Below are 18,061 nucleotides of genomic sequence, written 5' to 3'. Positions count from 1 at the left end.
ATAATGACAGAAGTTTTGTCTTAGTTTTCTAGCTAGGAAGGGAAGGTAAAGTATGTGAGATGTGAAACAATGTTGAGGGGAGAGGGGTGGGAGAGGGGAGGGAAGATAAAGTATGTGAGATGTGAAACAATGTTGAGGGGAGAGGGGTGGGAGAGGGGAGGGAAGGTAAAGTATGTGAGATGTGAAACAATGCTGAGGGGAGAGGGGTGGGAGAGGGGAGGGAAGGTAAAGTATGTGAGATATGAAACAATGCTGAGGGGAGAGGGGTGGGAGAGGGGAGGGAAGGTAAAGTATGTGAGATGTGAAACAATGCTGAGGGGAGAGGGGTGGGAGAGGGGAGGGAAGGGAAGTTAAAGTATGTGAGATTTATTTATTTATTTATTTATAACTTTTATATACCGACATTCTTGGATAGAGTACAAATCACACCGGTTTACAGTAAACATAACTTCGCATGGGAGCATTACATAGAACAATCTGGTTAACAGTGAACTTAACATCGCCTAGGAACGTTACATGGAACAAACAGGTATAAACATCACAATGGTACAAATAACAGGGCGACTGGGACTTCAGGTTGCCCTTTGAGAGACAAACCTGGGGGTGAATAAGCGTTCAATAAGTATATAATAAATAAGCGTTCAATAAATATTTAATAAAAGCTACGTAGATAATAAATTTACCAATATCTGAACCAGAGGGAGTAATCTCAGATCAAGCGGAGAATGGGATGAGTAGAGCTTTAGATAGCCATAGGACTTGGGTAGTAGTGAGAGTCGTAACGTGAACTTCAGTAGAAGGACTGGCTCGGTGGATCCAAACGCTGACCGGTGCGTAAAAGTCTTTAGATAACGATTTTTGTGCTGTAGAGCTTGCTCAAAATTCTGGAGTTGGGAGGAATTACTAGAATACTGATGCTAGGAGGGATCAAGGAACCACTGGTAGAAGGAAATATAATAACTGTGTGGGAAGAATGATTAAGACTGGTTGGCAGGTCTTGCGTGGGCAGGGTCCTGAAAAGATGGGATCAATCAGGAAATGGTAGTCTAAAAAGCCACGTTTTAAGTTTGTATTTTTTTGAATGATATGGGGCATGGATCTTGTCGGAGGTCCGGAGGGAGTGCGTTCCATTGAGGGGTGCCCGCTGTAGATAGAGCTCGTTTCCTTAGAGATGATTTTGCAGGAGGAGTGTACAACGTGCCTTGATAAGCATTTGGAGGGAAGGTAAAGTATGAGATGTGAAACAACGCTGAGGGGAAAGGGTTGAGGCCAGGGGATGAATGAAAGTATGATGATTCTTTTTTAAATTCCCGTGAAATCTTCATGCCTGCTGTACAGGGGATGCCAAGCTGCAGGTACTTTGTGCCTTTATTCTCAGGGACCTGCAAGAGGCCGAGCCCCTCTAACAATGCAATGTGTCATGTTCAGGAAGTAGCCGGGATCCTTAATGCCTCTGTGTGCCCAGCTGATAGCAGGCAGGACTTCCTCTTCCATACAGAAGGGCTTGGTCATTGTTACTGCAGGATTACATTAGTGCATGAATGAGAGAGGAAACGAGACATGAGGGGAGACTTACCTCAGAATGTCAGAGTAATTAAGATGAGGAGATACTCCCAGGAACCTCTGCACTTCATCCATCCCTATCACTGGGTCCGCTCTCCATAGATGTCCATCAATAATCAATAACTGTATGTAGAAATGATAAACAGAGACAGAGAGTGGTAAACCAGGAGATAGAGGGCAGTGCATATTGCCTCCATTTTAAAATATGGCAGCAGGAGGGCAATAGCCAGGGTTCCCCTCCTGCATATAAGTTACAACCTGAACTTTGGCCTTAGCCAGACAAATGGTGGGATTTTAAATTTGGCCTTGCTCACCCTCCAAGGCCGCTCCGATTTCGGAGTGGCCTTGGAGGGAATGGGGAAAGCCATTGGAGTCCCCTAGGGCTTGGCGTGTGCAAGGTGCACAAGTGTGCACCCCCTTACGTGTGCTGACCCCGCATTTTATAACATGCGTGCAGCTGCGTGCGCATGTTATAAAATCAGGCGTAGATACGAAAATCTGGCCCATTGTGAATTTCTAGTTCCACTTGTGTGGTGTTCAGGCCTCCAAATCAGACAAAAGAACTTGTCAGAGATCTGGCTGAGGACATCCAAAAGGTGGGAAAGAAGGGTGCAGCATTACTCGTTGGACATTTTAATATGTCAAATGTGGATTGGAGTATCCCTGCTGCAGAGATTGTGGATGACCTTCAAGGTGTTCTGCTTAGACAAATAGTGAAGAGAAGCACAAGGGGAGGAGCGTTAATGGACATGGTGCTCCTGAATGGAGAGAGTATCGCTAATGTCTGAGTAGGTGCCCAGCTGAGCACAGTGACCATCAGTCTGTCTAGTTTGATATATCACCAAAGTTAGAGAAAAGTCACATGAAAATAAAAATCCTGGATTTGAAAAGTACAGTCTTTGCTAAAATAGGGAGACACCTTGAGAAGGAATTAGAAAACTGGATGAAATTGTGTGAAGTGGAATAAGAATAGGCTGAGTTTAAAAGGAGCTAATATTAAGGCAACAAATCTTTATGTAAGCAACAAATGGAAGAGAAAAAAGAGACCAAGTCCATTCTCCAAAAAGGTGACTGAAAAAATAAAGGCAAAATGATTAGCAGAGAAGAATAACTCATGAAAGTGAAAGAAACAAGAAAAGAAATCAGGATAGCAAAAGCTGGAGTGGAAGAAAGGATCACCAATGAGGTAAAGTGCGATGACAAACATTTTTCAGATATCTAAGAGAAAGGAGGCAGGCCAGAGATGGTACTGTAAGATATAAAACAGATGAGGGTCAATGTGTGGAAAAAGCAGATGTATAATAAACAAACACTTCAGCTCAGTGTTCACTAAATACTAGGGATGTGAATCGTTTTTTGACGATTTAAAAAAATTGTCAGATATTTTTTAAATCGTCAAAAATCGTTAGAGTCGCGATACAATAGAAATTCCCCCGATTTATCGTGAAAAATCGTAAATCGGGGGGAGGGCGGGAAAACCGGCACACCAAAACAACCCTAAAACCCACCCGACCCTTTAAAAACAAATCCCCCACCCTCCCGAACCCCCCCAAAATGTTTTAAATTACCTGGTGGTCCAGTGGGGGGGTCCCGGCATGATCTCCCTCTCTCGGGCCATCGGCTGCGTTAATAAAAATGGCGCCGATGGCCCTTTGCCCTTACCATGTGACAGGGCAAAGGTAGCGCTGGCGCCATTTTGAATATTGGCAATATGGCCCAAGTGCAGGAGGTCGCTCCCGGACCCCCGCTGGACTTTTGGCAAGTCTTGTGGGGGTCAGGAGGCCCCCCCAAGCTGGCCAAAAGTCCCTGGGGGTCCCTGGGGGTCCGGGAGCGATCTCTGACGGTCGGCCCCTGTGACATAGTGAGGGCAAAGGTAGCGCCGGCGCCATTTTGAATACTGGCAATACGGCCCGAGTGCATGAGGTCGCTCCCGGACCCCCACTGGACTTTTGGCATGTCTTGTGGGAGTCAGGAGGCCCCCCCAAGCTGGCCAAAAGTCCCTGGGGGTCCAGCGGGGGTCTGGGAGCGATCTCCTGCACTCAGGCCGTATTGCCAATATTCAAAATGGCGCCGGCACTACCTTTGCCCTGTCAGATGGTAAGGGCAAAGGGCCATCTGCGCCATTTTTATTAACGCAGCCGAATGCCTGAGAGCTGGAGATCCCTCCCCGCGCTTCCGCTGGACCACCAGGTAATTTTAAAACCTTTTTTGGGGGTTTGGGAGGGTGTTTTGATTATCGGATCGGGCGCAGCAGATAATCAGAACTCAAATAGGGCTGGGCGATAAAAAATTTAAGATTTGGATCGGAACCGGAACCGATCAGATTCCAGTTCCGATTCACATCTCTAATAAATACCCCATTGAGGTTTGTCAAGTGTGCAGATGGCAGTGGGGTAGATACCACCCTGGGTGGAATAGCATCCAGGAAGAGTTCAGAGAGGTGCTGGCTGGTCTACTGAAAGACGTATTCAATAGACTTCTGGAAATGGGGGGGGGGGGGGGGCCCTCTGGAAGCTGGGGCTGTAGAATTCAATCCCTGGATCACTTGCGATGACCTCTGGACTCCTCAGGGGATGCTGGGAGCAGTATGCAGATGAGCCTTCCGGTCCTCCTCTACTGCAAAGGGTGCGGAGCCTCTGGAAGCTGGGGCTATGGAAGTCAATCCCTGGATCGCTTGCGGTGACCTCTGGACTCCTCTCCCGGGGGATGCTGGGAGCAGTATGCAGATGAGCCTTCCGGTCCTCCTCTACTGCAAAACTTGCGGGGCCTCTGGAAGCTGGGGCTGTGGAAGTCAATCCCTGGATCTCTCGCGGTGACCTCTGGACTCCTCTCCCGGGGGATGCTGGGAGCAGTATGCAGATGAGCCTTCCGGTCCTCCTCTACTGCACAGGGTGCGGAGCCTCTGGAAGCTGGGGCTGTGGAAGTCAATCCCTGGATCGTATGCGGTGACCTCTAGACTCCTCTCCCGGGGGATGCTGGGAGCAGTATGCAGAGGAGCCTTCCGGTCCTCCTCTACTGCAAAGGGTGCGGGGCCTCTGGAAGCTGGGGCTGTGGAATTCAATCCCTGGATCGCTTGCGGTGACCTCTGGACTCCTCTCCCGGGGGATGCTGAGAGCAGTATGCAGATGAGCCTTTGGGTCCTCTTCTACTGTCTAAACTTGCTTATTTTTACTTTTTAAAAAATATCTTTAATTATTTATATCTCATTTTCAAGCAGTTCATATGTATTCTTAAAAGATTTGAATATTGTCTATTTATTAAAATCATGATTGTTGTTTTACAGCCCCTGATGCCGCCGATCAGGCGAAACTTGGCCAGAGTCGGGCAGTTTTACCTTTAGTTTGGATTAATTGTTATTAATAAATATTTCACTTTCCAAGATGAACAGTCTTGTTCCAGGATTTTATCAATGTCATGAGCTTCCTGACTTTTGTACATTCAATATAGCCATGAGATTACTATAACATGTTCTATAAAAGGAGAATTTAGTAGGGATGTGAATCGTTTTTTGACTATTTAAAAAAAAACGTCAGATAATTTTTAAATTGTCAAAAATCGTTAGAGTGCGCGATACAATAGAAATTCCCCCGATTTATCATAAAAAATCGTTAAATCGGGCACGGGAATTATTTGGGGGAGAGGGCGGGAAAACCGGCACACCAAAACAACCCCTAAACCCACCCCGACCCTTTAAAACTAATCCCTTACCCTCCCGAACCCCCCAAAATGTTAAATTACCTGGTGGTCCAGTGGGAGGGGGGGGGGGGTCCCGGCGCGATCTCCCGCTCTCGGGCCATTGGCGCCATTTTGGCTGCTACTAATATAAATGGCGCCGATGGCTCGATAAAAAAAAACCCACCCAACCCTTTAAACCGACCCCCTTAGCCTCCCCCACCCTCCCGACCCCCACCCCAAAACCTTTCAAAATTACCTGGTGGTCCAGGGGGGGCGCGGGGAGTGATCTCCCGCTCTCGGGCCATCGGCTGCCACTCATAAAGATGGCGCCAATGGCCCTTTGCCCATACCATGTGACAGGGTATCCGTGCCATTGGCCGGCCCCTGTCACATGGTAGGAGCACTGGATGGCCGCCCCCTGACCACCAGGTATGTGTAAAAAGTTTGGGGGGGGGGGGGGGTCAGGAGAGTGGGGGAGGCTAAGGGGGTAATTTTAAAGGGTCGGGGTGGGGTTTTTTTTTTATCGGCGTGGGCCTCATTAAAAAAAATTAGTGATGTGAATTGGAATTGGAACCGATCCCAATTCACATCTCTAACGATCAGATTTCCCCCCCCCAGCCGAACCCGATCGTTAAAACGATCGGGCACACGATTCACATCCCTAGAATTTAGTACACATCATGCATGTGGCTACTAAAGAATCTGTTTTCAATGATAAGTCGACCCCACAAATGAAGACAGACTGTCAGTGTTTCCACACATTACCTGTTTCTCCAGCAACCGTTCACATCCCAAACCACCTCCACCCTGAACACTGTAACCTGATACATATTCCTGAAGAGCAAAATGCAGATACAATGATTACCTATATCCCCACCCTCTGGGTGCATGATACACACACCATGACATTGCACACTCACATCCCTCAAGTGCATGAAGCAGGCATTGTGCTGGGATATAGCCATAACTCTGTCTTTATGATTATACATATAGGCATGGTTTTTCATAGCCCTACGCGCATTGAGCCTATTTTAAAAAGGCCCAGCGACGCGCGTAAAGCCCCGGGACATGTCTAAGTCTCGAGGCTTCGGGAAAGGGGCGGGGAGGGAGTGTGGCAGTCCAGGGGGAGGGGCAGGGTGGAGCTAGAGGTCGCCGGCACAGCGGCCATTTGCCGCTGTGCTGAGGGATCACGTGCCGACAGGGTGCCGGCGCGCACAACCTGCGCCTGCCCCAAGGCAGGCACAAATGGTAATTTAAAGGAATGGGGGGGTTAGAATAGGGCTAGGGGGTGGGAAGGTTAGGAGAAGGGGTAGGAAGGATAAAGTAGGGGGAAGGAAAGTTCCCTTCCAGGCCGCTCCTAAATTAGAGCGGCCTGGAAGGGAATGGTTGAAGGTCGCGGGCGTCGGCACGCGCAAGATGCACTAGTGTGCACCCCCTTGGGCGCGCCGACCCCCAATTTTATAACATGCACGCACTTGCGTGTGCATGTTATAAAATCGGGCGTCCATGTGCATGTGCCGGGTAGTGTGTGAACATGGACGCCCTTGCATAGGTTTTTTTTTTTTGTTTTTAATTTTTTTTAATTCTTTATTTTCATAATTTTTACAGACAATATAGTCAAACCACATTGACATAACGGAAATTTAGAACTAAGTGAGGAAATAAGTAGGGATGTGCAGAGCAAAATTTTATGTTCATATTTTTTATGTCCGAAAGGGGGTCCCACTTGCGGCCAATATGGACATAAAAAAAATCCAATGAGTTGGGTATATGTACATATGTGCAAAAAAAAAAAATTAAACCCCCTCACCCTCCTTAATCCCCCCCCAGACTTACCACAACTCCCTGGTGATCGAGCGAGGAGTGAGGACGTCATTTCTGCAATCCTTGGCGAGAAGCATGTGACGTCGGTGGCACGTCGAGTGACGCGGCGTCACGTGATTCCCGGCTCGTTCGCGCCGGACGGCTCGTTCGGCCCAAAAAGAACTTTTGGCCAGCTTGGGGGGGCCTCCTGACCCCCTCAAGCTGGCCAAAAGTTCTTTTTGGGCCGAACGAGCCGTCCTGCGCGAACTTGCCGGGAATCACGTGACGTCGGCGTCACGTGATTCCCGGCTTGTTCGCGCCGAACGAGCCGTCCGGCGCGAACTTGCCGGGAATCACGTGACGTCGCGTCTGAGTGACGCGGCGCCACGTGATTCCCGGCTCGTTCGCGCCGGACGGCTCGTTCGGCCCAAAAAGAACTTTTGGCCAGCTTGGGGGGGTCAGGAGGCCCCCCCAAGCTGGCCAAAAGTTCTTTTTGGGCCGAACGAGCCGTCCGGCGCGAACGAGCCGGGAATCACGTGACGCCGGCGTCACTCGACGTGCCGCCGACGTCACATGCTTCTCGCCAAGGATTGCAGAAATGGCGTCCTCACTCCTCGCTCCATCACCAGGGAGTTGTGGTAAGTCGGGGGGGGGGGGGATTAAGGAGGGTGAGGGGGTTTATATTTTTATTTTGGCTCAACAATCGCGATTTCCCACATATCGAACATATCTATGTTCGATATGTGGGAAATCCGATCGTTTATGTCGAATCAATTTTTTAAGTAAAAAAAAAATATGAGTTGCGTTTTACTAATGCGGTCAATCCGAATGCACACCCCTAGAAATAAGAACATAATATACATCTTGATAATTAAAGTACACATTTGTTCAATATGAGACCACAAATGGGGACTGTATTATAGGTATTTAGGAATTAGGAAATGACCAGCTTAATAATTAATATCCGCTAATTTCTTATTCCAATGAGACACTTGTGATAAATTTATGAAGAAATATTTGTAGGGGTTGTTCTATTCTGTAAAAAACCTTCCAATTGATCAGGATTAAAGAAAGTATATTTTATGGAAGCTAATTTTATCGAGCATTTGCAAGGATATTGCAACATAAAGGTAGCACCAAGGGCTAATACCCGTTGTTTTTTCATTAAAAAAGCTTTCCGTCTCAATTGAGTTGGCTTAGCAAGATCAGGAAAAATAGTTATCTGTTAACCAAGAAACTTTTTCTCTACAATACGAAAAAACAATTTCATGGTCCATATTTTATCAGGTTCTAGCGCAAACACTACTAATAATGTAGCACGACTCTCAACAGTAATTTGAGAGTCTTGTAGAAAATCTGTTAAATTTTCTAATACATTTGATGTTTGAGGTAAGTTATTTTGATTCTCAATATTTCTTACTGGTATATAGAACGCTTTTGTTATTGGGGGAATTGTTTCTTGTGGCACTTTAAGTATTTCCACATAAAATTTCCTTAACATGTCTATAGGAGACATTGTTGATGATTTAGGGAAATTTAATATTCTCAAATTTAACCTTCTAGAATAATTCTCTAGACTTTCCAATCTACGAGAATTAAATTCTTGACCTTTTATCAGAGCCACATCTGTTTTACCCAAAGTATCGCATTGCTTCTCAATCTCAATTAAACGCTCAACATTTTTCTTAATAGCAGTATCATGGGTCTGTACCTGAAAATGAATCATGTCAACAGATTTATTTACTTTCTCAATTTTAACCCCTAATGAGGATTCTAGTCCTTTTATCGCAGTCCACAGTGTTTCCAGGGTGATTATCGATGGTTTCTCAGGCAAACCAACGTTTGCCTGGACATCTAGTTTCGCAGTGTCCTCCTCTCTTGGAGGGGCTGATGCCGCTCCCATTAGGTGCAATAGACCCTCCTGTGACTCTGCCAAACGCAAAAAGTCCTGATTTGGTAGCGAGCGGAATTCAGGAGTCAGGGAGATGGAATTCCCAGAGGATACAGGCTTAGATGAATCTAGGCCAATTCCCAACATACCTGACGGAGTGCTGGTACTAATTGGTTGCATGAAACCCTCAATAGTTGGTTGGGAAATTAGGGGGGGGTACTGCAGAGTTGGGAGGAAAAACTCTTACAGTTCCTTTCCTCTTTTTCCCCATACGTTCTTGAGGGTTACTCCATGAAATAAAGGGGAGACGAGAGAGTTGCACTTACTTGGGCACTTAGATGTTATGTTCCAAGAAGTGTTGATGTTTTAAAACCAGGAATCTGCGATTTAAGGAGAGACAGTCCAGAAGATAAAACTAAGCCGTGCGCCGGCGGCGGCCACGCGCCGCGGTGGGGGAGTTTTTAAACCCCTCGATGGTCTCTGGATGATGACGTCACTCGTCGGGACGTCCTCCAATCAGCCCCGTCGGGGACCAGAAAACAACTCGGGTCTCCCGGTAAGGCCTCAGCGGTTCCTCAAACCCCTCTCTCTCCTTTCAGTCCCGCTTGTACACCGCGGTGGGGGAGTTTTTAAACCCCTCGATGGTCTCCGGATGATGACGTCACTCGTCGGGACGTCCTTCAATCAGCCCCGTCGGGGACCAGAAAACAACTCGGGTCTCCCGGTAAGGCCTCAGCGGTTCCTCAAACCCCTCTCTCTCCTTTCAGTCCCGCTTGTACACCGCGGTGGGGGAGTTTTTAAACCCCTCGATGGTCTCCGGATGATGACGTCACTCGTCGGGACGTCCTCCAATCAGCCCCGTTGGGGACCAGAAAACAACTCGGGTCTCCCGGTAAGGCCTCAGCGGTTCCTCAAACCCCTCTCTCTCCTTTCAGTCCTCCTTGCATAGGTTTTAAAATCTACCCCATGGTGACTACCTGTATCCACATCCTGCAAGAGCACAATGTTCATATTATGATCATGTACACCTACATCCTGCATGAGCATGATGTACGTATTGTGACCATGTTCACCTACATCTTCCATGAGCATGATGCACATACAGTGACCATGTACACCTACATCCTCCATGAAAACAATGCACATACTGTGACCACGTTCACCCACATCCTGCATGAGCCTGATGTATGTATTGTGACCATGTACACCTACATCCTCCATGAAAACAATGCACATACTGTGACCGTGTTCACCCACATCCTGCATGAGCCTGATGTATGTATTGTGACCATGTACACCTACATCCTCCATGAAAACAATGCACATACTGTGACCACGTTCACCCACATCCTGCATGAGCATGATGTACATTTGTGACCATGTACACCCATATCTGGTGGGTATATGATGTTGAAAACTCTACATCTGACCCTGTTATGTTTTTAATATGTAAGTTGTACATTACCTGAGAAGAAGGGAAGTGTGCTAACCATCTTTCTATGTGATTTGCATACCAGCCAGGCATCAAACATCTCCTCTGCAGAGCACGTAATTTTGAGGGGGCATGGAGAGCAGCAGTGATCACCTCATAGAAAGTGTACTGGAGAGCTGTGAGGTCCTCATGAGTTCGCTGATGCTGCAAGACACAGGAGCCCATCCCACCATTCCTCATCAATTAACAACAGAAGGTAAGATTCTTCAGAAAGCTGTCATTGCACTAAATGGGAGATAAGTCTCTGTTTTAAAGATCACAGGTCATGTACATAGTCCAAACATTCTTTGCAGACAGCAGACATTTTTGCCAGTGAATAGCTAATGGATTATGTAAAACCAATGAATCATTTGTAGAGGTACAGGTACTCCACAAAGACAAAAGCAGAATCCAGCCTTAGAAAAAGAGAAAGAAGAAGCCTGGCAATTCTCTGCACTGATGCTACATACAGATTGGCCCAACATTTTCTTTTGCCATGCGCATGGTACAACTGGTGAACTTTCACATGCATAGGACATGTCCTACACTGGATTTGATTATTGGTATAATGGAAATGGAGCAGTCAAGACAGTTGAGGGTAAGTGGGGATAGAGAAATGATATGGTCATCCCATTACTCTTCTCTTTTACAGTTTTAGAGGGTAAAGAGAAGTGGGAGGAGATTATATATAGGAAGAGTAGGGGTATGATAGAGGCAGAGTTGTTTTTTTTCAGAGTGGAAACATGTATGGCCAGATTTTGTTGGGAATGATGGTGGTTTAGAGGATTTTATGGGGCAATGGAATTTATCAATTACACTTGCACTGGATAGATTAGCTCCAGAAAGGGTGAGAAGGAGATGCTGGGAGTTGCCTGCACTGTGGTTCTCTCCTGAACTGAATAGGTGGTGGCAGGAAATTCATAGATTGGAAAGGAGATGGGTTATGGGAAGATAGCTGGCTTAGCGGAAAATGGCATTAGGTATATTTCTGAGGTTAAGCAAGCAAAGAAACAGTTTTTGATGGCCCAAACAGAGGAAGCTGAAGATAGGCCACAGGAGATCTTTTGGATCAATCAATCCTTGTTGGAGAGGGGGTAATTATAAATCAGTGTCTGTGATCCCTGAGACATTGGATGGAGATTGTTTTGTTGTATTTTGGAACATAAACTTTCAGGAGACTTTCAGATCCATTGGACAGATACCAATGTATAAGGATGAGTTAAGTCCATTGGAAGAGGTTTGGGAACTGAGGCTGTATGATTCAGTTGGTAGAGGGAATGGGCATGGAGGAGTTTGCTTTAGTTGGGAAGAAGGAACTTAGAGACGTGTTGGCATCTTTTAGGGCTATAAGATGCTATTAGGATCTATGTCCTACATTTTTGATAAGGTTCTTCCAGAGTAAGTTGCAGCAGGTCATTCATTCCTCTCATGGTGCTAGGTGTTTGCCAGGTTTGTTGAAAGAGTCAATGGTGACTCTTATCTTGAAACAAGATACTTTGAATAAGGCAGACTGTGCTAGCTATCACCATGTGATAAATAGTTGTTTTCTAGCTAAAGTAATTGGAAGTGTGGTGTGTTCACAGTTAACCTCCTATTTGGATGAAATTGGTGGTTTGGATGTGTGTCAAACTGGTTTCAGGAGGGGATATGGCATGGAGACAGTTTTATAATTCATACAGGTTGAGATTTTGAGATACAGAGACAAAGGCAAATCAGTGTTGTTGATATTATTGAATCTGTGAAGTTCATTTTACTTGGTGTTCCACAGGATTTTATTGGAGAGGTGTAAGTTGATGGGGTAAAGGGGACTGTGTTGAATTGGTTGACATCATTTTTGACAAGCAGATCTGCTGTGGTTCAAGTGAGAGGTGAAGTCTCCGATACTTTTAGTATCCTCAGGGTTTTGCTCTGTCCCTGCTTTTATTTAATCTTTTTTAGGGTCAATCATCTGGAAGTTGAGTTTCAAAGGTTTCATTTACGTAGATGATGTTCAATTGCTGTTTCCTGTAGGTAAGTGATGTGGGTGCTCATAGACCCTTAACGACATTGAAATACTTTTTGATATGTCAAACAAGAAGTCATTATACTTGTTCTCCTAAGTTCTGATTTTTCATAAGCAGCCTTTATAATTGCTGAGATGTATAACATTGTAACATGATATTTGTGTTGCAATATTGTAGTTGTTTGTATAGACAGTAAGTGGAGTCCCGCGGCTGGGATTCATAACAGTACCCCTCCTCTTATGCCCCCTCCTTGGGAGTCCGGGTTTGTTCGATGGTCCTGATGAAACTGGTGAAGAAGAGATTTGTCCAAGATGTTGACAGCTGGTTCCCATGTGTTGTCTTCAGGACCACATCTCTCCCAAGACAATAAATATTCCCATCTACAATGGTAGAAGCGTACATCCAGGACCTCTCATACTTGATAGATGGTGTCATCTTCGGCGGCTGTTCTGGAGGGATTAGGAGGTTTTCGATGGAATTTTGAGAGTATCAAGGGTTTGAACAATGACACGTGAAATACATTGTAAATCTTCAAAAGCTGGGAAGACGTAGATGGCAGGAGACGGCACCAATCCTTTCTGAAACCATGAATGGACCAATGAATTTGGGTGCAAGGCGCATAGAGAGAATGTGAAGACAAATGTGTTTTGTGCTTAACCACACTCTGTCTCCAGGGTGAAACACAGGAGCTGGATGACGATGTTTGTCAGCATTTTTCTTAGCAATGGCAGCCGCTTGTTGCAATTTGAGTTGTATGGAGCCCCAGAGAGAATGAAGCTGTCGCACAGATATTTGTGCTGCAGGGGATGGCACCAACAATGGGAGAGGTAACAGTAGTTTGGGTTGTCTACCATAGACAAGCTGAAAGGGAGACATCCCTGTAGCTGAATGGACATGGTGATTGTATGAAAATTCATCCCATGGTAATATAGAAACCCAATCATCTTGCTTGTCTCCTTCAAAGGCTCGGAGGAAAGTCTTCAGAGAGCGATTGGTTCACTCTGATTGTCCATTACTCTGGGGATGGAACGCAGAGGTGAAATCTAAGCGAACCCCACATTTTTTACAGAGAGCCCTCCAGTACTTCACTGTAAACTGTGGACCTCTGTCGGAGGTAATGTGAAGGGGTTGTCCATGAGTGAGAAAAATATGTTGCGCAAAGAGTTGGGCCAACTCAGGTGCACATGGAAGCTTGGGTAAAGGGACAAAATGGGTCATTTTAGAAAACCGGTCCACAATAACCCAAATGACAGTCTTCCCTTCAGATCGCGGCAGGTCCACTATAAATTCCATGGACAGATGGGTCCATAGTTTGGCAGGAATGGGTAGTGGCTGCAGAAGGCCCCAAGGATGACTGGCAAAGGCTTTTGTTTGGCATAAATAGAACAGGAGCTGACGTAGGCCCGAATGTCTTGTCCAATGTGAGGCCACCAATAATATTGGGTGAGAAGTTCCAAAGTTTGAGCTCTACCAGGATGTCCAGCTGTAAGCAAATCATGGGCCCACGAGAGAGCTTTCTTTCTTAGGCGAGCGGGAACTACTGTTATGCCAAGAGGAGCTACTTCTGTAGCAGCAACAATAATCTTCGCAGGGTCCAAGATATATTGAGGTGGGTTGGATGAGTCATCAGTTTCAGTAGTGCGTCAGCACGTATATTCTTTGATGCGGGCCTGAAACATAATGAGAAGTGAAAGCGACTGAAAAACAAAGACTGGCGAGCTTGTCTTGGGTTCAGACGTTGTGCACAGCACAGAAACTCCAAATTCTTATGGTCTGTGTACACTAGGGATGTGAATCGTTTTAGGACGATTAAAATTATCGTCCGATAATTTTAATATCGTCTTAAACCGTTATGGAACACAATACAATAGAGATTCTAACGATTTATCGTTATAAATCGTTAGAATCGTGAGCCGGCACACTAAAACCCCCTAAAACCCACCCCCGACCCTTTAAATTAAATCCCCCACCCTCCCGAACCCCCCCCAAATGAGTTAAATAACCTGCGGGTCCAGCGGCGGTCCGGAACGGCAGCGGTCCGGAACGGGCTCCTGCTCCTCAATCTTGTTGTCTTCAGCCGGCGCCATTTTCCAAAATGGCGGCGAAAAATGGCGGCGGCCATAGACGAACACGATTGGACGGCAGGAGGTCCTTCCGGACCCCCGCTGGACTTTTGGCAAGTCTCGTGGGGGTCAGGAGGCCCCCCACAAGCTGGCCAAAAGTTCCTGGAGGTCCAGCGGGGGTCAGGGAGCGATTTCCCGCCGCGAATCGTTTTCGTACGGAAAATGGCGCCGGCAGGAGATCGACTGCAGGAGGTCGTTCAGCGAGGGTTCCGGCGCCTCGCTGAACGACCTCCTGCAGTCGATCTCCTGCCGGCGCCATTTTCCGTACGAAAACGATTCGCGGCGGGAAATCGCTCCCTGACCCCCGCTGGACCTCCAGGAACTTTTGGCCAGCTTGTGGGGGGCCTCCTGACCCCCACGAGACTTGCCAAAAGTCCAGCGGGGGTCCGGAAGGACCTCCTGCCGTCCAATCGTGTTCGTCTATGGCCGCCGCCATTTTTCGCCGCCATTTTGGAAAATGGCGCCGGCTGAAGACAACAAGATTGAGGAGCAGGAGCCCATTCCGGACCGCTGCCGTTCCGGACCGCCGCTGGACCCGCAGGTTATTTAAGTCATTTGGGGGGGGTTCGGGAGGGTGGGGGATTTAATTTAAAGGGTCGGGGGTGGGTTTTAGGGGGTTTTAATGTGCCGGTTTTGCGATTTTTCGATTTTTCGATTTTTCACGATTTTTCACGATTTTTCACGATATTTTACCCCCCCAAACGGCAACAATACGATTCCCTCCCCCTCCCAGCCGAAATCGATCGTTAAGACGATCGAGGACACGATTCACATCCCTAGTGTACACCGCTATTGGATGCTGAGCCCCCTACAACCATTGGAGCCATTCCTCAAAGGCTAGATTGATGGCCAAAAGCTCTTTATCGCCTATTCTGTAGTTTTTCTTGGCTGCAGAGAACTTCCGAGAGAAGTAAGACCAGGGGGAGTAGCTTGCCCTTGTTGGAGATCTGGCTGAGTACTGCTCCTACTGCTAGATCCGATGTGTCCACCTCTACTATGAAAGGTAGTTAGGGGTCTGTATGATGTAAGCAAGTGTTCAGTAGAAAGGCTTTCTTTAAGTCTTCGAAAGCTTGATATGCCGTCAATGGCCAATCTTTGGCGTTAGCCCCCTTCTTTGTAAGGGCCATGAGGGGCGCCACCCTCTGTGAATAGCGACATAAAAATTGCCTGTAGAAATTGGCAAAGCCGAGGAATTGCTGGAGGGCCTTGACTTCCACAGGTTGGGGCCAATATTTAATAGCAAATAACTTGTCCGGGTCCATGTGAAATCCAGTTGAAGACACGATATATCCCAAGAAGGGTAACGACTCTTGCTCAAACAAGCATTTTTCTAACTTAGCGAACAGACGATTGTCTCTAAGCTGTTGTAGGATCTGCTTCACTTGTTGGAGGTGCGTGGTAATATCCTTTGAATAGATTAGGACGTCATCCAGGTAAACTATGATGGAAGAATGGAGCATGTCCTGTAGTACCTAGTTTATTAGGTTTTGAAAAACCACGGGGCATTGCATAGTCTGAATGGCATGATGAGGTACTCGTAGTGCCCGCCACGAATGTTGAAGCCAGTCTTCCACTCATCCCCTGGGCGGATTTGTACAAGGTTGTAGGCCCCACAGAGATCAAGTTTGGTGAAGACCTTGGCTCCCTGTAGTCGGTCTAGCAGTTCTGGGATGAGTGGTAATGGATACCTTTCTCGACGTGCAATGGCATTGAGTCCGCTGTAGTCGATGCAGAGCCTGAGAGAACCATCCTTTTTAGTGACGAAAAAAAAGCCAGCCCCAGCTGGTGAATTAGAAGAACAAATGAATCCTCGATCCAAGTTTTCCTTGATATAGCTAGACATGGCTTGTGTCTCCAGAAGAGACAAGGGATATACTTGCCCCCGAGGTGGCGTTGTGCCAGGCAATAAATCAATGGCGCAATCAAATGGTCGATGCTGTGGTAGAAGCTCCGCCATTTCTTTAGAAAATACCTCCATATAGTCAGCATACTGTGGTAGTAATGCAAGTGGAGTGGCCATTAGAGCAATGCAATTAGAGCAGTGCCGGGAAAAATAGTGGAAAATATTCTCAAGAACAAAATTGTAAAGCATATAGAAAGACATGATTTAATGGAACATAGTCAACATGGATTTACCCAAGGGAAGTCTTGCCTAACAAATCTGCTTCATTTTTATGAAGGGGTTAATAAACATGTGGATAAAGGTGAACAGGTAGATGTAGTGTATTTGGATTTTCAGAAGGCGTTTGACAAAGTCCCTCATGAGAGGCTTCTATGAAAACTAAAAAGTCATGGGACAGGAGGCGATGTCCTTTCGTCGATTACAAGCTGGTTAAAAGACAGGAAACAGAGAGTAGGATTAAATGGTCAATTTTCTCAGTGGAAAAGGGTAAACAGTGGAGTGCCTCAGGGATCTGTACTTGGACCGGTGCTTTTCAATATATATATATAAATGATCTGGAAAGGAATACGACGAGTGAGGTTATCAAATTTGCAGATGATACAAAATTATTCAGAGTAGTTAAATCACAAGCAGACTGTGATACATTGCAGGAGGAGCTTGCAAGACTTGAAGATTGGGCATCCAAATGGCAGATGAAATTTAATGTGGACAAGTACAAGGTGTTGCATATAGGGAAAAATAACCTTTTCCACCCAGGAAAAAGACATAGGCATCATAGTGGATAATACTTTAAAATCGTCAGCTCAGTGTGCTGCAGCAGTCTAAAAAGCAAATAGAATGTTAGGAATTATTAGGAAGAGAATGGTTAATAGAACGAAAAATGTCATAATGCCTCTGTATTGCTCCATGGTGAGACCACACCTTGAATACTGTGTACAATTCTGGTCGCCACATCTCAAAAAACATATAGTTGCGATGGAGAAGGTACAGAGAAGGGCAACCAAAATGATAAAGGGGATGGAACAGCTCCCCTATGAGGAAAGACTAAAGAAGTTAGGACTTTTCAGCTTGGAGAAGAGACGGTTGAGGGGGGATATGATAGAGGTGTTTAAGATCATGAGAGGTCTTGAATGAGTAGATGTGACTCGGTTATTTTCACTTTCGAATAATAGAAGGACTAGGGGGCATTCCATGAAATTAACAAGTAGCACATTTAAGAGTAATCGGAGAAAATTCTTTTTCACTCAACCACAATAAAGCTCTGGAATTTGTTGCCAGAGGATGTGGTTAGTGCAGTTAGTGTAGCTGGGTTCAAAAAAGGTTTGGATAAGTTCTTGGAGGAGAAGTCCATTAACAGCTATTAATCAAGTTTACTTAGGGAATAGCCACTGCTATTAATTGCATCAGTAGTATGGGATCTTCTTAGTGTTTGGGTAATTGCCAGTTTCTTATGACCTGGATTGGCCACTGTTGGAAACAGGATGCTGGGCTTGATGGACCCTTGGTCTGACCCAGCATGGCAATTTCTTATGTTCTTAAAATTCTATCAAATTAGCTAGCAATTGAATATAGATTTTAGACACTCAGACTAGCTCTGAGTAAAGCCACCTCCCCGGACAACTTCTGTAA

General features: G+C 46.2%; 1 protein-coding gene across 1 annotated transcript in view; it reads right to left on the bottom strand.

The window, feature by feature from the left end:
* Positions 1-18,061, bottom strand: part of LOC115076603 (bifunctional heparan sulfate N-deacetylase/N-sulfotransferase 4-like) — a 287,503-nt gene that overhangs the window by 25,393 nt on the left and 244,049 nt on the right. Inside the window, exons 11-12 of the mRNA XM_029578650.1 lie at positions 10,398-10,568; positions 1,577-1,686 (exon numbers count right to left, since the gene is read on the bottom strand). Of these exons, the coding sequence (XP_029434510.1) occupies positions 1,577-1,686; positions 10,398-10,568 (281 nt within the window). The remainder of the gene's footprint in view (positions 1-1,576; positions 1,687-10,397; positions 10,569-18,061) is intronic.

This window comes from Rhinatrema bivittatum, chromosome 1 (assembly GCF_901001135.1).
Source record: "Rhinatrema bivittatum chromosome 1, aRhiBiv1.1, whole genome shotgun sequence".
Lineage (NCBI taxonomy): Eukaryota > Metazoa > Chordata > Amphibia > Gymnophiona > Rhinatrematidae > Rhinatrema > Rhinatrema bivittatum.
Note: the sequence above shows the minus strand (reverse complement) of the source record. Positions and strands in the feature narration are given on the sequence as shown.